Below are 23,659 nucleotides of genomic sequence, written 5' to 3'. Positions count from 1 at the left end.
CTGTGGTTACAGATTCCACAAATTAACCACCCTCTGGCTAAAGAAATTTCTCCACAGTTCTGTTTTCAATGGATGTCCCTCTATACTGAGGCTGTGCCCTCTTGTCCTAGGCTCCTCCACCATGGGAAACATCCTTTCCATATCTACTCTATCTAGGTCTTTCAATGTTTGAAAGGTTTCATTAAGATTTCCCCCTCATCCTTCTAAATTCCGGTGGGTACTGAACCAGAGCTATCAAACATTCCTCGTATGAAAACCCTTTCATTCCTGAAAGCATCCTTGTGAACCTCATCCGAACACTCTCCAATGTCTGCACATATTTTCTTAGATGAGGAGCCCAAAACTATTCAAAATACTCAAGGTGAGGCCTCACCAGTGCCTTATAGAGCCTCAGCATCACATCCTTGCTCTTGTATTCAAAACCTCTTGAAATGAGTGCTACCATTGCATTTGCCTTCCTCACCACTGACTCAACCTGCAAGTTAACCTTTAGGGTGTTCTGCACAACAATTCTCATGTCCCTTTCAATCTCAGATTTTTTGATTTTCTTCCTGTTTAGAAAATAGTCAGTACATTTATTTCTATTACCAAAGTGCATGACCATGCATTTTCCAACATTGTATTTCATTTACCACTTTCTTGCCCATTCTTCTAATCTGTCCAAGTCCTTCTGCAGCCTACCTGATTCCTTAACACTACCTGCCCCTCCAGCAATCTTCATATCATCTGCAAACTTGGCAACAAAGCCATCTAATCTATCATCTAAATCATTGATATACAGCGTACACCTCTCATTCTCCGTCTCTCCAAGGAGAAAAGGTCGAGTTCATTCAACCTATTCTCATAAGGCATGCTCCCCAATCCAGGCATCATCCTTGTAAGTTTCCTCTGCACCCTTTCTATGTTTTCCACATCCATCCTTTAGTGAGGCGACCAGAACTGAGCACAGTACTCCAAGTAGGGTCTGACCAGGGTCCTATATAGCTGCAATGTTACCCCTCGGCTCTTAAACTCAATTCCACAATTGATGAAGGCCAATGCATCGTATGCCTTCTTAACCACAGAGTCAACCTGCGTAGCAGCTTTGAGTGTCCTATGGACTCGGACCCCAAGATCCCTCTGATCTTCCACACTGCCAAGTGTCTTACCATTAATGCTATTTTCTGCCATCATATTTGACCTACCAAAATGAACCACCTCACACTTATCTGGGTTGAACTCCATCTGCCGCTTCTCAGCCCAGTTTTGCATCCTATCAATGTCCCGTTGTATCCTCTGGCAGCCCCCCACACTATCCACAACATCCCCAACCTTTGTGTAATCAGCAAATTTACTAACCCATCCCTCCATTTCCTCATTCAGGCCATTTTTAAAAATCACAAAGAGTAGAGGTCCCAGAACAGATCCCTGAGGCACACCACTGGTCACTGACCTCCATGCAGAATATGACCTGTCTACAACCACTCTTTCCCTTCTGTGGGCAAGCATGTTCTCAATCCACAAAGCAATGTCCCCTTGGATCTCATGTCTCCTTACTTACTTAATAAGCCTTGCATAGGGTACTTTATCAAATGCCTTGCTGAAATCCATGTACACTACATCTACGGCTCTACCTTCATCAACTTGACTGGTCACATCCTCAAAAAATTCATTCAGGCTCATAAGGTACAAGCTGCCTTTGAGAAAGCCATGCCGACTATTCCTAATCAAATTATGCCTCTCCAAATGTTCATAAATTCTGCCTCTCAGGATCTTCTCCATCAACTTACCAACCACTGAAGTAAGACTCAGTGGTCTATAATTTCCTGGGCTAGCCCTACTCCCTTTCTTGAATAAGGGAACAACATCTGCAACCCTCCAATCCTCCGGAACTTCTTCCGTTCTCATTGATGATGCAAAGATGATCGCCAGAGGCTCAGCAATCTCCTCCCTCGCTTCCCGCAGTAGCCTGGGGTGCATCCTGTCCAGTCCCAGTGACTTATCCAACTTGATGCTTTCCAAAAGCTCCAGCACATACTCTTCCTTAATATCTACATGCTCAAGCTTTTCAGTCTGCTGCAAGTCATCCCTACAATTGCCAAGATCCTTTTCTGTAGTGAATACTGAAGCAAAGTATTCATTCAGTACCTCTGCTATCTCCTCCAGTTCCATACACACTTTTCCACTGTCACACTTGATTGGTCCTATTCTCTCACGTCTTATCCTCTTGACTCTTCTCATACTTGCAGAATGCCTTGGGGTTTTCCTTAATCCTATCCGCCAAGGCCTTCTCATAGCCCCTTCTGGCTCTCTTAATTTCATTCTTAAACTCCTTCCTGCTAGCCTTATAATCTTCTGGATCTCTATCATTACCTAACTTTTTGAACCTTTCACCTTAAGCTCCCTAATCACCTTCAGTTCATTACATAACACCTAATCCAGTACAGCTGATCCCCTAGTTGGCTCAACGACAAACTGCACTAAAAAGCCATCTTGTAGGCATTCAACGAACTCACTCTCTTGAGATCCATTACCAATCTAATTTTCCCAATCAACCTGCATGTTGAAATCTTCCATGACTATCATAACATTGCCCTTTTAACACACCTTTTCAATTTCCCATTGTAATCTGTGATCCACATCCCGGCTACTGTTGGGAGGCCTGTATATAACTGCCATCCTTTTACCCTTGTAGTTTCTTAATTCACCCCACAAGGATTCAACATCTTCTTATTGTATGTCACATCTTTCTACTGATTTAGTACCTGCAGAGCCACGGCATCCCCTTTGCTTACTTTCCTGTCCCTCCAATACAATGTGTAACCTTGATCACCTTCAGTACTGTAATTATCACCATTTTCAATCTTAAAGACCAGTGTAACTCTTGGTCTTTGGTCTTCTATTCAAAGGAATCATTTTGTTGTTATCTTCTCCTATATAATTTTTACTATCACTTGCTAGAACTTTAATTAAACTATGATCATGTTTAAAGATCTTTATTAAAAAATACATTTTTATTCAAAGATTCCCATTAGAGGTGCTTTATATTTTTTTTCCTGAATTGGGTTCCGAAATGTTGCCAGAACATTTAGAACCGGTGAATTTAATTAAAATGAAGAATTCTTCAAGGAAACAAATATTAAGAGTTCACTTTGATTTATGGATTTTGAACAGTATTGTTCTTTAATGAATTGTACACTTTTAAATATTTATCAGGAAGCTTACACTCGGGTATTGATGGGACAGATTGACCTGGCTCGATCTATCTTCCCTGCAAGAACAACTGGTAAGGCAGCAATGGAGTGAACAAGCCCGGCTTATAATTGCATTCTTCCAATAGGAAGGCTCGTCTGCTGGAGATCAAAAAAAAATCTGTGTGCACTGCCACACATATGGTATAGGAAGTACAGTGGATTCTGGTTAATTGGGGCACAATGTAACCAGAACATTTTAGATCAATTATATGGCTGTCCCAATTAGCCGAAATAGTTAAAGAGGTATAAAAAAGGACAGACAGAGTAACAAATTATGTATTTAAATGAAGTACGAAACAAACTAAAACACTACCAATAGCACCACAGTATGAAAAAGCTGTGTGATAGTTCTTAATAGTTATTGATGGAGAAATTCATCCAATGTATGCAACGAACAGAATCAGCCAGACACCTAGTGCAGATAATGGACTACCTTCATACAATTCTACCGATGACTGCGTCTTCCAAATCTTAATGTTCATTGAAACGTTCAAGATAATTGTTGATACCTTCAAATGCTTCATGATTGTTGAAATAGAAAATCACTTCATTTTCACTCCCGGCCATTTCTGGCAACTCCACTCCTGAAAGCTTGAAACCACAGTGAGCAAAGCATTTCAGAGCTGCCTTACAGCTTATTTTCCCCCAACTATCAGTATCAAAAATCACTGCTTTTTGAACACAAACACACGCAAATGATGCTACTTAAAAACTATTTGCTTTAAGCACACTGTGGTGTCTAATGGCAACACAAGTGTGCGTGACTGACACTAGTTGAAACTTGTTCGGCAATAGTCTCCTGCCCCAATTAAGCGGCATTCTATTCCAAATAAACGAAAGGAATCCTGGCAATTTTCTTGAGTAGGTCAAAGAGTTGTCCCAATAAGTGGCTGCCCTGATTAACCAATGACCCAATCAACCAGAATCCACTGTACTCACTAGGTCATCAGAATCAGATATAATTTGTTTGCTTGGGTTGATTTCAAACAATGAGCAGTCTACAGGATGTTACCATTTCCTGTCACACTATTTTACTGTGGAAATCACTTTATCAGGAGATGTTTCTGAAGTTTTGGTCTGAGATCTTTTTAAGTAGAATGTGTGTGTGGCCTATTTAATAATATGTTGTTTAAATTGACATTTGCTGCATAACTAGTTTATGATAAAAATATACTTTTTTGCTATGTCCAGCTATAAGTGCCACCTGAACTACAAGCTATCAGTCCATTTAACAGGAAAATGTGGTCACATTATTTACCTACAAAAGTGTTAATGTATGTTGGTACAGGCTATCGTAGACATTTGTAAGTTCTCTCAGCCCCATCAAAAAGCATGTTTTTAGCATTTTATGCGAGCTGTTTGGGGGCTTTTTCATTTGAGGTATATCGTGCATCTGTCATTCTGTCATTTTTACTTCACTGTGGTTTTTCACACCACCCACACATATAATATTGTGTTTAAAATCATCCCCAATTTGATTTTATAAACAGGCCACTCAGTTAGGAAAAATCTTGCTTCACTTTTCTGATTTGATCAGTAGATCACTTTGAGTAAGCTGTTGTGATTTATCATATTGCAGTGAGGTTATGTTAGAACTAAATACAACATTAGTCAGGCCATAGAGTAACTTAACTATATATAAGCAGAGTAAATGAAAAATAACATTGCACTGGAGAGAATTCTGGATAGAGAAGGTTTATGAGCAAGTTTTCTGAACTGGTAAACTATCTGTGAGGAAAGATTACATAAGCTAACTTTGTTTTCTTTGGAACAAACAAGGCAATAACTACATTATGACACACACAAGAAGTTTTGCAGATGCTGGAAATTCAAATCCACACTAACAAAATGTTGGAGGAACTCAGCAGGTCGGGCAGCATCAGTGGAAATGAGTAGACCGTCAACAATCTGGCTGCGACCCTTCTTCAGGACTGGAAAGGAAGGGGGAAATAAGAATAAAAAGGTGGGGGGGAGGGAATAAGGCTAGCTGGAAAGTGATAGGTGAAGCTAGATGGCTGGAAAAGATAAAGAGCTAGAGAAGGAGGAATCAGATACGAGAGGAGAGTGGACCATAGGAGAATGGGAAGGAAGAGTGGATAGGGTAAGTGACAGGCTGGTGAGAAGAAGTAAAATGTCAGAGAGGGGAATCGAGGAGGTGGAGGGGGGAGAGATTCATGCCACCAGGTTGCAGGTTACCTAGGCGGAATATAAAGTGTTGCCCCTTATAAGGTCTTCCCCCTTCCTTTCCAGTCCTGAAGAACGGCCTTGGCCTGCAATGTCGACTGTTTATGCATTTCCACAGATGCTGCCTGGCCTGCTGAGTTCCTGCAGCATTTTGAGAGTGTAAGTGACATTATGAGCAGCTCAGAGAAATATGAAGTGCATTTTTTCAAAGTGTTATGAAGTCATGCAAGCCCTCAACAACAAGCAGTATAATTGCTGTTAACACTAATCCTACATTAGCCCTATTTTATTCACCCTTCATACCTATTGACTTCTCCAGGTTCTACCTGTTACTTCCACAGTAGCCAACTAACCAACCAACTTACTTGTCTTTGGGATATGGAGGAAAGTTGAGCATCCTGAGAAGACCCACAAAGAGAGAATATGCAGACTCCACAGAGAAAGCACTAGAGTTCAGAATTGAACCTGGGTCATCTTAGCTCATAGTCAGCAGCTCTACCACCTACACCACCCTGTCAACCAAAGGGGTTGCTTCTTTTAACATGGGAGCTTATCATCCTCCAGTATCTAAATATTATATCCCACCACAATAAGAAATGCCAGTCTTATCACAGAAACCAGCCTGCCTGAGAACAAATGTAGAAAAAGGAATGCTTTATCTAATGTTTGAAGAGTTTCATGGAAGTTTTGTATTCATGGAGAATGAGCTGTGCTTGGCAGTAGGTGTTACTGACTAGATCTGTAAAATTCTGCCTCTGATACTTTAATAACGTGTTCCCTTTTAGGGGATTCACTTGACGTATGGGCTCGACATGCACTGTGGGAAGCAGGTCTGAACTACAAGCATGGAACTGGACACGGAATTGGCAGTTTCCTCGGTGTTCATGAATGTAAGCATGTTTGAGCTAATATCAATGCACTTCTACAACATAGAACACTACAGCACAGCACAGGCCCTTCAGCCCACAGTGCTGTGCCAGCCTTTTAATCTACTCATAGATCAATCTCATCTTTCTTTTCTACATAACCCTTTATCATTAATAGTCATAGTCATAGTCATAGTCATTGTCATACTTTATTGATCCTGAGGGAAACTGGTTTTCGGAAATGTGCCTATCTATGAGTTAATTAAATGCCCCTAATATATCTGCCTGAACCACCAACCGTGGCAGAGTGTTCCACGCATTCACCACTCTGTGGAAGAAAAATTATCTTTGATATCCCCTCCTATACTTTCCTGCTGTCACTGTAAAATTATGCCCCCTGGTGTTAGCCATTTCTGCCCTGGTATGAAGCCTCTGGCTAGCTACTCAATCTATGCCTTTTATCATCTTGTACATCTCTATCAAGTTGCCTCTCATCCTCCTTCACTGGCAAGAGAAAAGCCCTATCTTGCTCAAACTATCCTCATAAGACATGTTCTCAAATGCAGGAAGTATCCTGGTAGAGTATCCACTTCTGCTTTGTAAGCAAGAGACTGTTTCTTTGGGTAGGGCTAAGTTAGTGAACACTGCAATAGCAAACTGATGATTTCTCCTTCTGCATTTGAAAGTACTAAAAATACTATAGTTTCAATTCAGAGGTATTTTTATGAGAATTTTCAACATTATTTAGAAAATTGATGGGAAATTCTTCTCTGTGGGAAGTTCATAAAACCACACTAATAAATTAATATGTTAACAACTGGATGGAAATTCAATACTGGCTAAAAGGAAAATTCAGTTGTGAATTAAGTTATCAGGAAATGCCATTACATCTAACAATATTTGGATATGTTTTCTGCTAACTAACCTTTGACGAATTACCTACATCTAGAGGAGCAGATATTCCACATTTCTGATGAGAAAATTGTTTCTTTAAAACCAAAAAGGTGCTATATTCCTGACCCTACTGCTTCAGCAGAACTGCTTGCATCTTAAAATATCAGAGTGAATTTTCAGACAAATGCATTTAAACCTTATGTGCTGCCATTACACAGCATGACCTTAAATCTTTTGTATAATATTGCCAAGTGATTTATTTTAGTGCTACATGATTCAAAATTGATTTTACTTGAAATAAATCACATTAGGAAAATTGTACCAGACACTTCCAGTGACAATGCACATTAGCATCTGCCATCATTAGATCTGTGCTTAATGAAATTGATAGTATTTTATCGCATGTTTTGGTCTCCTATGATGTAAGCTGGAGCTCCTACACTACTGCAACACTGCAACTCCCATTGCAACTGAATCCTTGACTTTTTCATCGGGAGACCACTCAAATAACATCTCCTCCTCACTGACAATCAACACAGGCACATCTCAAGGATGTGTACTTAGGCCATTGCTCTCATCTCTCTGCACTCATGGCTGTGTGGCTCAAACGCCATCTATAAATTTGCTGGTGGCATAACTGTTAGCAGAATCTCAGATTATGAAAAAGAGGCATACAGGAGTGAGACAGATCAGCTGCTTTGCCTTGCATTCAACGTCAGTAAGACGCAGGAATTGACTGTCTTCAGGAAAGGGAAATCGAGAGAACACACACCAGTCCTCATTGAGCGATCAGTCATGGAAATGGTGAGCAGCTTCAAGTTCCTGGATGCTAATGTTTCTGAAGATCTATGCAGGGCCCAAGATATTGATGCAATTATGGAGAAGCCACAGTGGCTATATTTCACCAGGAGTTTGAGGAAATTTGGTATGCCACCAAAGATTAGCAAGCTTCTGCACATACACTGTGGAGAACATTCTGACTGGTTGCATTACTGTCTGGTATGGAGTCACCAATGCACAGGATCAGAAAAAGTTGCAGAGGGTTTGTAAACTCAGCCAGCTCCATCATAAGTACTAGCCCACCAAACATAGGGGGCATCTTAATAGGTGATGCCTCAAGAAGGTGGCATCCGTCATGTGGGATCCTGACCATCTAGGAGAAGCCATCTTCTCATTATTACCATCAACGTGGAGGTACAGGAGCCTGAAGACACACACTCAATCTTTTAGGAATAGCTTCTTCCCCTTCGATAGATGTATGAATGAATCATGAACCCATGAACACTACCTCACATTTTGCTCTATTTTTGCACTTTTTTATATTTCTTGTTGTAATTTATAGTAATTTATAAGTATTGCGCTGTACTTCTGCTACAAGATAACAAACTTCATGATATGTCAGTGATAATAAACCTGATTCTAATTCACTGTTAAAAATGCAACCACAATCCAGGCATGTATATATCTGATAAGGAGTTTACATCCTCGTATGCGCAAGAATGAATCAGTGTTTTTTGTATGTGCATGAAATCATTAGGTACACTGAATCTTGCACATTAAGCGACTGCTAGAACTATGATAAGGTAATTTTTAACATTAATCTTGAGTATGTTTATGTTCTCTATATACACAGGGCCAGTTGGCATCGGGAGTGGTCAAACATGGAAACTTGAGGAGGGAATGTTTACATCTATTGGTAGGCTTTGCTTCTTAGCAACAGAGTACTTTCAGACAGATCTATAAAAGAAAACATAGAACCTATATATTTAATATTGGTTTGTGGAATTCTATTTGTAAACTATAGTGAACTGGGGGAAAATAAACAATGAGGTTTCAAGAGAGGAGACTAAATATTTAACATTTTGGTGTTAAGAAACATTTAAATTGAACCATAAAAGAGGGGATTTGGATTTTATAAGACTACACGACATAGGAGCTGAATTAGGCCATTTGGCCCATCGAGTCTGCTCCACCATTCCATTATAGCTGATTTATTATCCCTCTCAACTACATTCTCCTGCCCTTTCCCTATAAACTTTGACACCCTGACTAATCAAGCAACTACCAGACTTTGCTTTAAATATACCTAATGACTTGGCCACCTCAGATGACTGTGGCAATGAATTCCACAGATTTACTACCCTCTGGCTAACAAAATTTCTCCACCTTTCTTTTCTAAATGGATGTTCCTCTGTGTGCTCTGGTCCTAGACTCACCCACTGAAGGAAGCATTCTCTCTATGTCCACTCTCTTCAGACATTTCAATATTCGATAGATGTCAATCTATCCCTCATTCTTCTAAACTACAGTGATTGCAGGCCCAGAGTCATCAAATGCTTCTCATACGTTACCCCTTTAATTCCCAGAATCATTCTCATGAACCTCCACCTCCAATGGCAGCACACCCTTTCTTTGATAAGGAGACCAAACCTGTAAAACAAAGTAAAGAACCTTATCAGATCCTTCAGCTAAATCTGACAACCTAATTCAGAAAAGCAACAGACTACATATTTTCTCTCAGCTCTGTTGAGTGACTAATTTTGGCAGAATACCAGCAGGACTCCCTGCCGTTCACTGAATGGGCCTATTTTAATATCCTCCTGAATAAACACAGCTTTATTTTATATCTCATCTGAAATGTAACACCTTTGGCTATATAGTGGCATTAGCTTTACAGCAAGGTGAATGTTCCAGTTTAGAGTGCAACTAACAGTGTCAAGCTGAGATCAGTGTGAAGGGACAATTTATGCACCAGTATTTAAAGTAACTAGTGGTATTCTGGATAAGAAGTAAAAACCCAACGGAGAACTTAGATTAAGCAGGTCAAGAGGGCCACGGAATTAATGGAATCCGGCAAGGAGAAGAAGGAAAAAGGAAGCCTAGAGGTAAATATGTGAAACATCTGAGGGGTGAGGAATGTGATCAAACATAAAACTTGCAAGTTCAATCTCCTTTATTGGGAACTGTGCCACTTCATTTTCTTCCATAAGAGAACGAAGCAAGAAATGCTGATGTAACCTTATCTTTGTATGTGGATGCAGTTCAGTTCTTGGTCTGTCGTATGCTGGGAGCACAGTGAGAGGCATACCTAAAGCAGTGCAGTTTCACTCTACTGGGACATCAGAGCTCGCAAAATGTCAAACACTTTCATATCCAAAAATGCCTCTTAGCCCTTGTCAGGCTATGATCAGTTAACATTAAGAAATGGCAAGAATGTCTAGATCAACTTTCTCTGGTCAAAGGTCATTTTGATCAGTTCAACATTCACAATGGTAGATTTTGCCACAACACTTCAATAGCTTGTGGCATTAAAATTTATTTCCTGAGCTGCTTACCATTTGTTGCAGTGTTTGAGATAAATTGCAATCTGAAAAAAATCAGAACTAGTATTTCCTTGATGGTGGAGGTATCGGAGATCACGCGATCTAAAGCTGAGCAAGATTCAGTTTAACTCTTTTCCATGGAAAACCAGCAGCAGTATCAAACTCTTTCGTAAGTAGCTCCAAGGCTTGTGTTTTTTTTATTTCAACAATCATATGGTAAGGTATTAGAGCACCTAGCACATCCGTATCAATGAAATATAGAGCTTAAATAAAAATTAGTGTTAGCAGCAACTTTCACTGCACCCTTCTAGGTTTTTAATTAATCAGGGCAACAAAGGTTACAGGAGAAGGCAAGAGAATGGGTTGAGAGTGATAGTAAATCAGCCATGGTTGAACAGCAGAGCAGACTCGCTGGATTAAATGTCCTAATTCCGCACCTATGTCTTATGGTCTTGTGACTGGGATTCATTTCCAGGATTTTCCTGCTGCAGACAGATATGACCATATCAATAATATAAATGTCTAAACATTTTATAAAGTGAGGCAACACACATCAAAGTTGCTGGTGAACCCAGCAGGCCAGGCAGCATCTCTAGGAAGAGGTACAGTCGATGTATCAGGCCGAGACCCTTCGTCAGGACTAACTGAAGGAAGAGTTAGTAAGAGATTTTAGTAAGAGTTAGTAAGAGTAAGAGATGAAAATCTCTTACTAACTCTTCCTTCAGTTCGTCCCATGTGGCAGATATGCAGCAACAGTTGATAATGATGCACTGGGCCTAAGAGTGTGGGAAGGAGCCAGCTCTGTTAAGTATTGAGTTACATTTTTTTGAATGCTTTTCTTAATATGGCTTGATGCTGGTGGTTTGGAAACAGATATTAATTTTGCAGCGTGGCTAGGCTCCTGATACTAGGGGTAAGCAAACTCCTGCAATACAAACATTTCTACCTTCACTGCATTCAACTGGCGGCCACCTGGCACCGTGACCCATAAAACAGACGGAGCATTCAGAGCTCAGTGTGTCAGGGGTGGATGATAGATCCTGTGGCTTACCAATCCTCTTCAATTCCCTTTGTTGTATTTGACCCACACCCCTCAGACCCCTCACTGCCATCCCAACACTCAGAACCACTACCATTCTCGTCTCAGGTACTCCACGTCTGCCTCTGTTGCCTTAACATGTTCTAAAGCTTCTTTCTTTATCTTCATAAGCATTCTATTTGGATCAAGAATGGTGTCTCCACTTGGGTTTTCTGGGCTTTGAGTTGATTAATGAGGTCTAGGCAGGACCTGTAGATGGGGGAGGAGGTGCCAGAGAGAATAGGCAAGTTGGTAATTTGTTAGGAGATGTGGCCCTTAAGCTGAACTTCTGCTCATGCTGTGGTATGGACTTGAGGTTCTATGTTCCACCCCAAATGCTTCTATTTCATTTTGAGCAAATGTGGGTTAGGATATTGATGCACCATCAATAAGTCCAAAAGACTGGAAGTAGAGTAAATACTGAAAGGCTTTTATTAGCAGTAAAATGTGACCTCCAGCATGCTGAGTGTCTGCCCCTGGACTGAGAGGAGGAGACATGGCCCAATCGCCTTTATTCAGAGATCTGTGGGAGGAGCCACAGGGGCAGTAAGCAGAGGGGCGTGTCCAGACAGGTAACCCAGTTACAACATATATATAAACAGGGGTTTACCACATTCACCCCTCCCTTTTTTAAAAAGAGTCCCACAGGGTGAAGTGACTGACAATATTTAAAACAAGTATATTTACAGGTCAAGTCTATCAGGCGGTCGAGTCCATCGCTGTGATCTACGTAGCACCGGCGGTGATTGCACTGGCGACGGCGGTTGTGCTGGCTCCGGCCTGACTTGAGGTGTCAGCACGTTAGGCGTCGGTAATCCCTCGTGCGTGTGCGTCACGCCCGGTATGGGAGTGTTGTGTGGTGTCTGTGTAGGGCTTGGAGTGCGCGGTGTCTCGTGGGTACATACATCGGTGGGTACGGGGTCAATAGTCACCACGGAGTGTTCAGGGAAGGGGCCCGGTGCTCCTGTGGGTGCCAGGTCGTGGATGGAGACCGTGTCCTCCCGCCCATCTGGTAAAACCACGTAGGCATACTGGGGGTTCGCATGAAGTAAGTGAAACCTCTCAACCATCGGGGAGTATTTATCACTCCTTGCATGTTTCCGGAGCAGCACTGGCCCCGGGGACGTCAGCCAAGTTGGTAGGGTGGTTCCAGTGGTCGACTTTCGGGGAAAAGAAAAGAGTCGCTCATGAGGGGTGGCACTGGTGGACGTGCATAACAGGGAGCAGGTGGAGTGGAGTGCCTCGGGAAGGACCTCCTGCCAGCGGGAGACCTGAGGGCTATGAGTGTGGCTTTCCGCTCCATGGCATTCATCTTCTCTACCTGTCCATTCCCCCGGGGATTATAGCTCGTGGTCCCACTAGTTGCAATTCCCCTGGCCAGCAGGTATTGGCGCAGCTCATCACTCATAAACGAGGACCCTCTGTCACTGTGGATATAGCATGGGTATCCGATCAGAGTGAAGAGCTTGCGCAGGGCTTTTATGACTGACGTGGTAGTGGTATCGGGGCAGGGGATGGCAAAGGGGAACCGCGAGTACTTGTCGATAATGTTAAGAAAGTACACATTGCGGTCAGTGGAGGGAAGGGGGCCTTTAAAGTCAACACTCAGTCGCTCAAAGGGGCGGGTGGCCTTGATGAGTTGTGCCTTTTTGGGTCAGTAGAAGTGCTGTTTGCACTCTGCTCAGACTTGGCAGTCCCTGGTCATTGTTCTGATCTCCTCAAGGGAGTAAGGCAGGTTCCGGGCTTTCACGAAGTGAAAAAGCCGGGTGACCCCCGGGTGGCAAAGATCCACATGTAGGGTGTATAGCCGGTCGATCTGCGCGCTGGCGCATGTTCCCCGGGAACCCAGTTACAACATATATATATGGTTTACCACAGATATCTAAGAACTTAGTGGGGATATTGATTTTTTTTCAAGGAGAGTTTGCAAACATTCTTAAATCTTTTAACCCATCCATGTGGTAATCTCTTTCCAGTAACAGAGCTTGGAATAAAGTGGGTGTTTCAGGAGTATGGTCTTGAACATGTAAATGATCTGATCTGCCCAATGGAACTAATTGAGTGCAATTAGGGCATCAATGCTAGGGACTTTAATCTGGGAGAGGATTAGGCCTCAAGTGGACTTTGAAGATTTTGTGGATATAGCATTGGTATAAACTGGAGATGCATATTTTAGATAGTCCAGATCTTAGGACACACAAGGGCATGAATTATTGCAATCCATTTGACAATGAGCTTTGTGAAGAGTTTGAGACCTTGTTCTTCCAGGAGTTTATTCCTCATTCAAGCAAAATCATCAGCTAACAAACTGAAGATGATCATGAAGTTCATCATTGACATCTGCTTTCACTTAGAATTCTCTTGAGGTATAAGAAGCATGGTGCTGCAGAATGTGGACCTTTGGTGTGCAAATGTTGAGTGTGAAGCCCACCTTCCCATATGTCTCAGTGAATAAGTTGACATTCAAGTCCAAGTTCAACTTTAGTATCGTTCAACTATACACTCATATACAGCTGAATAAAACATTGTTCCTCTGGGACCAAGGTACAAAACACAGTACAGATAGTCACAATATAGTAAATATTGTAGTCATAAAATAACATTAACACAAGTCCCTGAGTGACATGGCCTGAAGGTTGACATGTTGATATAAAGTGTGAGGTGCATGTTTATGTAAGACAGTATAATGTTGCTGGCACAAGGAGTTGTATAAATATGTGGTTGTAAGTTGAGTTGATTCTCCAGGTACACACAAAGTACTGACAAAGTGAGTGATACTTAATAATATTAATCTGCCAGAATCAAGCTCACTGCACAACAATGTCATCACTGACTCTCCACTTTCCTGGTTCAGTTGCATACAGTGCAACTTAATTTTCCAAATGTGAACCCTTGAGCTAAATGTTTGTTGATCTACTATTCACTGTGAGTGTAACACTATTTAAACTCCAGGCATTTATGCAAAGAACAATGATTTCAGACCTAAATTGGCCTCTCTGTAATATTCCCCAGAGCCGATCCTTTGTGTCATATGTTGTACTGGTTAATTTTCCTCTTCCAGAGCCTGGTTATTATGAAGATAATGAATTTGGAATTCGGATTGAAGATATTGTCATGGTGGTAAAGGCAGACACTAAGGTAACATTTGATTCCCTTACACCTCAAGCGTTCCAGTCAGACAGTCCTGTTCAGCTAACAGGAAATATCCTTACAAGTGGATTGCTCTTGCACCACATAAAAGCTTTTTTTTCCATCTTCAGCAGCATTTAGAGTTTAGAATGCACTAAACTAAGAACACCATGGAAATATTTTCCCATAGCTGTGCAAAAATATGGCATTGAATTGAAAGCAAATTACAGCCATTAAGATGGAAGTTATTCTTTTGAAATAAAATTAATATTTCATAAAGTAAATGGAATGCTGAAATAAAAGCAGAATATTGTGGAAGTCTCTGCATAAGCACTTAAGGAAAGAAGATTTCTTCAGCTGAAAGTTGGGATTAAAGAAAAAGATGAATAAACTCTCCTGGGCAAACAACAGGAATTCTGCAGATGCTGGAAATTCAAGCAACACACATCAAAGTTGCTGGTGAACGCAGCAGGCCAGGCAGTATCTGTAGGAAGAGGTGCAGTCAACGTTTCAGGCCGAGACCCTTCGTCAGGACTAACTGAAGGAAGAGTGAGTAAGGGATTTGAAAGTTGGAGGGGGAGGGGGAGATCCAAAATGATAGAAGACAGGAGGGGGAGGGTTGGAGCCAAGAGCTGGACAGGTGATAGGCAAAAGGGGATACGAGAGGATCATGGGACAGGAGGTCCGGGAAGAAAGACAAGGGGGGGGGACCCAGAGGATGGGCAAGAGGTATATTCAGAGGGACAGAGGGAGAAAAAGAAAGAATGTGTGCATAAAAATAAGTAACAGATGAGGTACGAGGGGGAGGTGGGGCCCAGCGGAAGTTAGAGAAGTCGATGTTCATGCCATCAGGTTGGAGGCTACCCAGACGGAATATAAGGTGTTGTTCCTCCAACCTGAGTGTGGCTTCATCTTTACAGTAGAGGAGGCCGTGGATAGACATATCAGAATGGGAATGAGACGTGGAATTAAAATGTGTGGCCACTGGGAGATCCTGCTTTCTCTGGCGGACAGAGCGTAGATGTTCAGCAAAGCAGTCTTCCAGTCTGCGTTGGGTCTCGCCAATATATAAAAGGCCACATCGGGAGCACCGGACGCAGTATATCACCCCAGTCGACTCACAGGTGAAGTGTTGCCTCACCTGGAAGGACTGTTTGGGGCCCTGAATGGTGGTAAGGGAGGAAGTGTAAGGGCATGTGTAGCACTTGTTCCGCTTACACGGATAAGTGCCAGGAGGAAGATCAGTGGGGAGGGATGGGGGGGACGAATGGACAAGGGAGTTGTGTAGGGAGCGATCCCTGCGGAATGCAGAGAGAGGGGGGGAGGGAAAGATGTGCTTAGTGGTGGGATCCCGTTGGAGGTGGCGGAAGTTACGGAGAATAATATGTTGGACCCGGAGGCTGGTGGGGTGGTAGGTGAGGACCAGGGGAACCCTATTCCTAGTGGGGTGGCGGGAGGATGGAGTGAGAGCAGATGTACGTGAAATGGGGAAGATGCGTTTAAGAGCAGAGTTGATAGTGGAGGAAGGGAAGCCCCTTTCTTTAAAAAATGAAGACATCTCCCTCGTCCTAGAATGAAAAGCCTCATCCTGAGAGCAGATGCGGAGGAGATGGAGGAATTGCGAGAAGGGGATGGCGTTTTTGCAAGAGACAGGGTGAGAAGAGGAATAGTCCAGATAGCTGTGAGAGTCAGTAGTACTCTCACAGAGAGTGGTGGGAGTGCGGAATGAGCTGCCAGACGAGGTGGTAAATGCGGTTTTTTTTTAACATTTAGGAATAAATTGGACAGATACATGGGTGGGAGGTGTATGGAGGGATATGCTCCGTGTGTTGGTCAGTGGGACTAGGCAGAAAATGGTTCGGCACAGCCAAGAAGGGCCAAAAGGCCTGTTTCTGTGCTGTAGTTTTTCTATGGTTTCGATGGTTTCTATCTTCATCAGGAATGATTCCTGGGCACGTCTAGTCTGGTGGTACTTATACCCCATTCACCTGTCCTTTCTTTTTGGTTAGTCCTCATCCAATCAGTTTTTCTCTATGCCATCTTGCTTACAATCGAATTCCAGTTTTTACTTAGAGCAACACCTTCATCTTGGTTAAAATTCTTTTCCTTTAGTTTTATTTCAATGGCTTCCTTCAGCGGGTGATCCCAAAAGCCACTGGTGCAGCACAGTAGTTTTGTGCCATCGAAGTCAATCATATGGCCATTGTGAATGTGATGTTCTGCTACCGCCAAAGATGAGGGTCTTGCTTCATCCTTGATGAAGATGGCAGAGTTCGTCATTAAAACGTCGGTTAAAATGAATACCTGCACCTCGCTGGAAGCCCGAGAAGAGTTTATTCATCAGATATGTCGGGAAAACACTAGATCCTTTTTCAAAGATAAAGATCTTTTAAATATTAGCTTTATTTGTCACATGTACTTCAAAACATACACAGAAATACATTGTTTTGCATCAACAGCCATCACAGTATGGGGATTGTGGTGGGCAGCCCACAAATATCGCCAAGCTTCCGGTGCCAACACAGCATGCCCACAAATCATTAACCCTAGCAGTACATCTTTGGAATGTGGGGGGAAACCAGAGTAGCTGGAGGAATCCCATGCGGTCACAGGGAAAATGTAGACAGCGGCGAGAACCGAACCCAATCAGTGAACACTGGTGCTGCAAAGTAATTAAGCTAACCACTACGCTTACATGCCATCTTCTGTCCTAGCAGCTCTGGATGCTCAGTCAATGAATATTTTCAAAGCTGAGTTGAATAGGTTTTGGAATCCAGGAGAATAAGGAGATGTGGGGATCAGGCAGGAAAGTGGAGATAAGGCAGCAAGCCAACCATGATCTTGTATAATGCTGTAGCAAGCCAGAGTGGTTCTGTGTGATTTACAGCTGCTCCCTTTTCCTTTGTTCAGGTGTAATCCAAGCCTATAAGTGAATGTTTATTTTACTTTACTGAAAAACACCTCACATTCCACCCAACACCCAGGACATGCCCTCTTCTCATTGTTGCCATCAGGAAGGAGGTACAGAAACCTGAAGGCACACAGTCAGTGATTCAGGAACAGCTTCTTCCCCTCTGCCATCTGATTTCTAAATAGGCATTGAAGGCATGAACACCACCTCACTATTTTGTTAAATATTTGTTTTTGCACAACTTATTTTAATTTAACTATTAAATATATATATATATATATATATATATTCCGTAACTGAGGTTAATTTATATATTTATCATGCAGTGCATTGTACTGCTGCTGCAAAATTAACAAATTTCACAACGGCTGCTGTTGATATAAAAACTGACTCTGATCCGCCAAACCTACATTTGATAAAAGACAGACAAGATCATTTTCCATTTTAAATTACTTTGTTAAACAGTTAAATGTCTTTCATCACATGGCATCATAAATTGTATCTGAATGCCAAAAACTCTGCAAAATGGAATTTTGATTCTAATCAGAGGATTTTATTGAAAAAAATGCTCTAAGTATTAAAATGAGTTGATGCTGAAATGCAGTTTCATAAAAATACTTAGACTGCCACCGCATATGATTCATATGTCATTCGAAATGCAGATGAAGTAAGAATTGTTTTAAACACTCTTTTGTACAGTACACGTTTGGAGGAGAGCCTTACCTGACCTTTGAGCACGTGTCATTTGTTCCTTATGAAAGAAAACTGATTGACCTGTCTATTATGAATGAAAATCAGGTGGGTGCTTAGTTGTTTATCTGTAGAAAAAAACTATTGCTGTTGACTCCTGCCTAGGCCCTAAGCAAGTATCCCTTCCCATACCTCTCCATTTGTCTATCTTTCATTCTACTTTAAGACTTTCCTTAAAAACTAGGACTTTGATCAAGCTTTTAGGTACAGGCCTTAATGCCTAATGCCATCTGGTAAGATTCCTGTGGAACAGTTTGGGTTGAAGTTACAGGTGATAAAAATTGAAGTTTTGTACTTGTGCCACAAAACATATTTTTAATTAGATTATCATGCAAGTCTCTTAAATATTTGGAAATTGCTGAGAAAATAAATCTTTTGTTAGCATAATTATTTGCCTTTCTCATTACATACAACACTACTACCAAGATTATCCAGTGAGGGTATTCTCACTTACTGTTCATTCATTTATTTCAGACAGGTTGAGATAGTCCTGTGCTCTTCTAAACTTCTACGTTCAAGCTATTTAAATAGATAGTTGTTCCCTAGTCACAGCCACTACGAACTGGAGTTAACCATGAGAAGTGACTATTGTCCAAAAACAACATCTAGCGCCCTCTGTTATCGGGCCTGATCCCACTTGGCAGAATTTGTCTCCTTCCTTACTTTGATATTTGCCATTCAAGTCCAATAAGGATCCTGTTAATAAACCACCATTAGAAAGAAAACTTCCCCCGGCCACTTTGAATTAGATTAATCAGTAAAATAAGGCATTACGACATCCTATCACTTCACACAAGAGCTGATTTCTGATGTGTGTGTACTTTCCATATAAGTACTATGCTCCAACTCCGAGAAAATACTGTAAGCTTTCAAAATGTGAAGGAAAGCTAGCAGAAGAGACTTCTGCTTTGTGACTGGGAATTGGACGTTGCAAAACAATAGAACATGCAGAAATGAACACATCCATTGACTGATATACTTGAACCTGCTGAGCAAGTTAACTGGAGAAAAATTTGCACCCCTATTTCTTGTAAACAATATATTATCAGCTTTCCTGCCCAGGCCCTGCAGGTGAAATCAAAACGGTCAATATTTTATAAATTGCATGTTCATCAGATTGAGATTTTTAAATTTGGGAAATCTTGGGTCTCTAGGGTAGCTTCTGACCAGTTGCATGCTAAGAGTGACATATTTAGCTGGTATTAAGTTCCCTCTCGAGGCCACTAATGTGATAGAGATAGCCTCCACTCCATCAGCATGGCATCTTCCAATTTTCCACAGCAGACTTCCTGCAGATCGCTTGTGAAAATGTATTTTTCAATTAGATGAAGTTTATAACCATCACAAGAAAATAATAAATGATATAAAATGGGTTATAATGAAAAGTTTAAATAGCTCAAAATTATTTTGTCTTGTGCTGTGGCATATCTTGAGTACTCAGAATTAATATTCATAACAGGACTGCAAAAACGCTCTTGAATGGGAACTGAGTAGCCAAGTTTTAGAGGCTTCTTTTGGAAGAAGTGCTTACTCGTGTCACACTATGATATGAATCAAAAAGAAAATGTTTACAAATGGGAACCAGAGAAATATTTTCTCATTAAAGTAAAATTCATTGCAAATCCTTTTAACTGAGATAATGAATTTTCTTGAGACCGAATTTTCGGCAGGGGCCGTTTGGTTCAATGCACAGTAGAATATACAGCTGTAAGTGATCTCAAAAGCCAACAGTTTTAAGGCACACAGGAAGTTCGTGCAAAGCACAAAATGCTTCAAATCAACTTAGCTTTCTTAACAGGATGTCAAAAACCAGGATTTATGGGTAGAGTGCTATATTTATCTCTACCTTCAATGGAATATGCAGATATGAACATATTATTGACTGATCCACCATTTAGTGAAGTAATTGGGGACAAATTTCCACCCCTTCTAGTCGTAGTCTATGGTACAGCATATTGTTGCAACTACCACTAAAAGTGAATTTAAAGATGATAGTATTCCTGATATTATGTCCAGTACTTAAAGATTTTATTCTAATGTTCTTTTTTTTGCAGATTGAATGGCTTAACAAGTACTATGACAAGATTTGGAAGACAGTTTCTCCTGAACTAAAAGCACAAAACTTAACAGAAGAATATAACTGGCTTCAGAAACACACACAGCCATTTTCACACAGTGCTGTTGTGACATCATCATTGCCTCTTCTAGTTGGAGTCCTGTTGGGGAACCAGATGTTGTAGGAAAATCTTCAATAGCAATGCTCAGAATTCATAGATCAAATCAATTTTGCAGACCTCTGGGTCTTACGTTAATAAAAAAAAGCACATAAATTATTTTTGTTGCAGTGTCTTGGAATCTTCGAAGTTCAGGTGTTGTTTTCACTTTAAGGCAATGTTTGGACTTTGTACTAATATTCAAATTCTTCAGAAATGTAAAACAATAATAGTTCATCTTGCTTCAGAAAATGCTGTGCTTATACCTTACTTTATAGGAAATGTCATTAATTTTTAATGTAAAATTCCTACTATAAGAATACTGCCCTTTTTGAGCTCCCTCACAACCAGACCTGCTCTGCTGATGCAATTAAACAGATTCTTGAAACAGTTCCACTCATTTAGAACCAGACTTTCAGTTTGATCTGGATGCTTTTTTATATATGGAAAACAAAATACAAACTGCTTAACTCAGGGCATAGTGGTTCTCAGCCCACGTTCTTTTGCTGGTGAATGAGAACAATCCCTGAAAGGAAATAAAGTTGGCAGAAATGTGGCTTAAATGGATCAATTTTTAAAAAATTGAACCATGTGAACACTTGTCTTAGCTTTCTTAACTCAGATGTCTCTGCTGCTGAGTGAAAGAATGAAGTTGCTTCGCTGTTCTTTCTGTGAATTATGAATTTTAAGTCACTGTTGGAGCTCCAAGTGAGAGAACACCCAGATCGCAAATGAAAAAGGATAGTGATTTACAAAAAAAAACTGTAGTGTCTTTGCAAACACGAGGAAATCTGCAGATGCTGGAATTTCAAGCAACACATATAAAAGTTGCTGGTGAATGCAGCATGTCTCGGAAGAGGTACAGTCCACGTTTCGGGCCGAGACCCTTCGTTAGTCCTGACAAAGAATCTCGGCATGAAACATCGACTGTACCGCTTCCTAGAGATGCTGCCTGGCCTGCTGCGTTCACCAGCAACCTTTATGTGTGTTGCTCTAATGTTTTTGACTCAGATTCACGCAGAAATACTTTGAAGAGAACTTTTAGCCTGTCTATTTTATCCATGACACTGATATTTCTAACATTTTTAAGGAATTCTGATCCACAAAGAACTGTGAATGTAAAACAAGAGAATGTTGTATCTCCAATAATCTTCTTGACTCCACAAATCATGTTCAACTATCCCCACATATTCATTACTACTAAAGTAAGTTTGTGAAACTACTGAATGTTATTGTTTTTCCTCCAGTTGTCACTGTTAACCATACTACACCGTGGCAGATGCCATTCTCACCCAGCAACCCTCTCCAGCAGCTTCAAGCAACACACACACAATCACACTTCTGCGTGGTGAGCTTTGAGGGACTAATAGTGTTCACAAAGAATATTTTAAGGTAGTCTTAGTCCAAGGTGTTAGTCATAATCATTAAAGGAATTGGAAACCTACACTCTGATAGGAAAAATCGCTGCACAGTGGAAAGGTTTTGTCATTGTCTTGATAGAAGACTGATAATTTTTCTAGGCAAAGATTCACTTCAGTTCATATTTATATGTTTGTGATACAAATCCTGATCCTATATATTTTTAAGTTACTACTTCCTCTGGCTGATTTGCCCAAAAAAAGTAAGCACCGGCGGTTACTGTTCAAGCAATAGTACACTTTCCAATCAAAAAATCATAACAAGGGAAAGCTATTTGGCCAATCTCATCAGTGTGGGTGCCAATCTTTAAAATGGAACAATCTGACCTAATTATTTTGCCCTGAGTCTTTTATGGCCTTTTGACTTCCAAGAACTCTACCTCATTTAGCTGTCATGAACAATATGAGTAATTTACCTACATTTGCTTTCCCTGTTACATTTTCCTAACTAGTTTACTCCAATAATCTCTAACCGGGTTGCTTTATACCTGTTTATATTTGTTGTATTCCTTCTCCAAATGGTTCACCTACAAAGTCCAGTATTGATCTTTCCATTTCACTAGTCATTTGGGTCTATTTATTCTCAATAACTCCTTTCCATTCATTAGTTTACAGGCAATTGCCTTGACTAAGTGCACAGCTTTTATTTGAACTTATTGTTCAGCATGCCGCAATCTTTCCTTGCAATATTTCCACTGACCTTATTAGGCACAACACAATAACAAAGAAATTGTCTTTTTTTTCAAAACTAGTTTGAAAGTCTGTATTTTATAAGAGTGCAATATTTTCAGTGTGCATCCACTTCAAATGCTGTGACCCCAATTTTATTGTTGACTAATTAACAAATAGTGCCATGTGAACTTTGCCCAAAAGAATACAAGCATGTATCTTTCTTTAAAATAGTATCTACTTTTCAGAATTGAGCCTTTGCAAATGGCCCATCCAAACTGATTTTAAACAAATATTATCTGAACAAGAAAAAATCTATGGATTCTCTCGACCTTCTAGACCTCAATAACTGAATCACACCTTTACTGTTTTAACAATTTCCTATCTGAATCACAATGAGCCAGAAATTTTATTATATCATTTATCCTTTGATAGCAAAAACCCTGACATCAAAAGAGTTCTGATATTCAAGGCTTAATTGGACTCTTATTGTCTGCAATTCTTGACAATGCCCCACCTGGTTTGCCCCAAGCTACTTGGGTAATTATACCAAATACCCACCATGATAGTCCCAGATTCTAACTGAGTTTCTGTTCCTTAAAGATGCTGTTTCTTTTATTTGGTCTTCATTCCAGATACTGCATTCATGCTTCAGAACTAAAGCAAAACATGAAACTGTAGTTCGTTGCACTCAAAATCTTTACATGTTGCATATTGACAATGTACCTTTTTTGGTGGCTGATATCTGTTTCTAAGCCAGAAAGAGCAGGAAGGACTCAGCAGGAAAGGCCACATTTTCAGGAAGAGTAACACCATTGCTGATTCAGGTTGATGACCCAACTGTGTATAGCTAGCATTTTCTGTTTTCTTGTATTTCAGTTTTCTAGCTTCTGCAGTTTTCTTTTAAATGTTCATCTGTTTCTAAACCTTCTTTTTCAATTTGAAATGATAAATGTCCACAGCTCCCAATTTTACCACTACGGCTAAATAA

At 40.8% G+C, this 23,659-nt stretch overlaps 1 protein-coding gene across 2 annotated transcripts in view; it reads left to right on the top strand.

Moving 5' to 3' along the window:
• The window catches only part of xpnpep2 (X-prolyl aminopeptidase (aminopeptidase P) 2, membrane-bound), a 96,866-nt gene extending 75,176 nt beyond the window's left edge, over positions 1-21,690 (top strand). For both annotated transcript variants that reach the window (XM_072271279.1, XM_072271278.1), the window contains 6 exons: positions 3,196-3,265; positions 6,203-6,307; positions 8,811-8,873; positions 14,640-14,716; positions 18,318-18,416; positions 20,423-21,690. In XM_072271279.1, the coding sequence (XP_072127380.1) occupies positions 3,196-3,265; positions 6,203-6,307; positions 8,811-8,873; positions 14,640-14,716; positions 18,318-18,416; positions 20,423-20,608 (600 nt within the window). In that variant the 3' untranslated portion in view covers positions 20,609-21,690. The remainder of the gene's footprint in view (positions 1-3,195; positions 3,266-6,202; positions 6,308-8,810; positions 8,874-14,639; positions 14,717-18,317; positions 18,417-20,422) is intronic.
• Positions 21,691-23,659: the final 1,969 nt, after the last annotated feature.

This window comes from Mobula birostris, chromosome 10 (assembly GCF_030028105.1).
Source record: "Mobula birostris isolate sMobBir1 chromosome 10, sMobBir1.hap1, whole genome shotgun sequence".
Taxonomy (NCBI): domain Eukaryota; kingdom Metazoa; phylum Chordata; class Chondrichthyes; order Myliobatiformes; family Myliobatidae; genus Mobula; species Mobula birostris.
The sequence above is the reverse complement of the archived record's forward strand: the minus strand, read 5'-3'. Positions and strand labels throughout refer to the sequence as shown.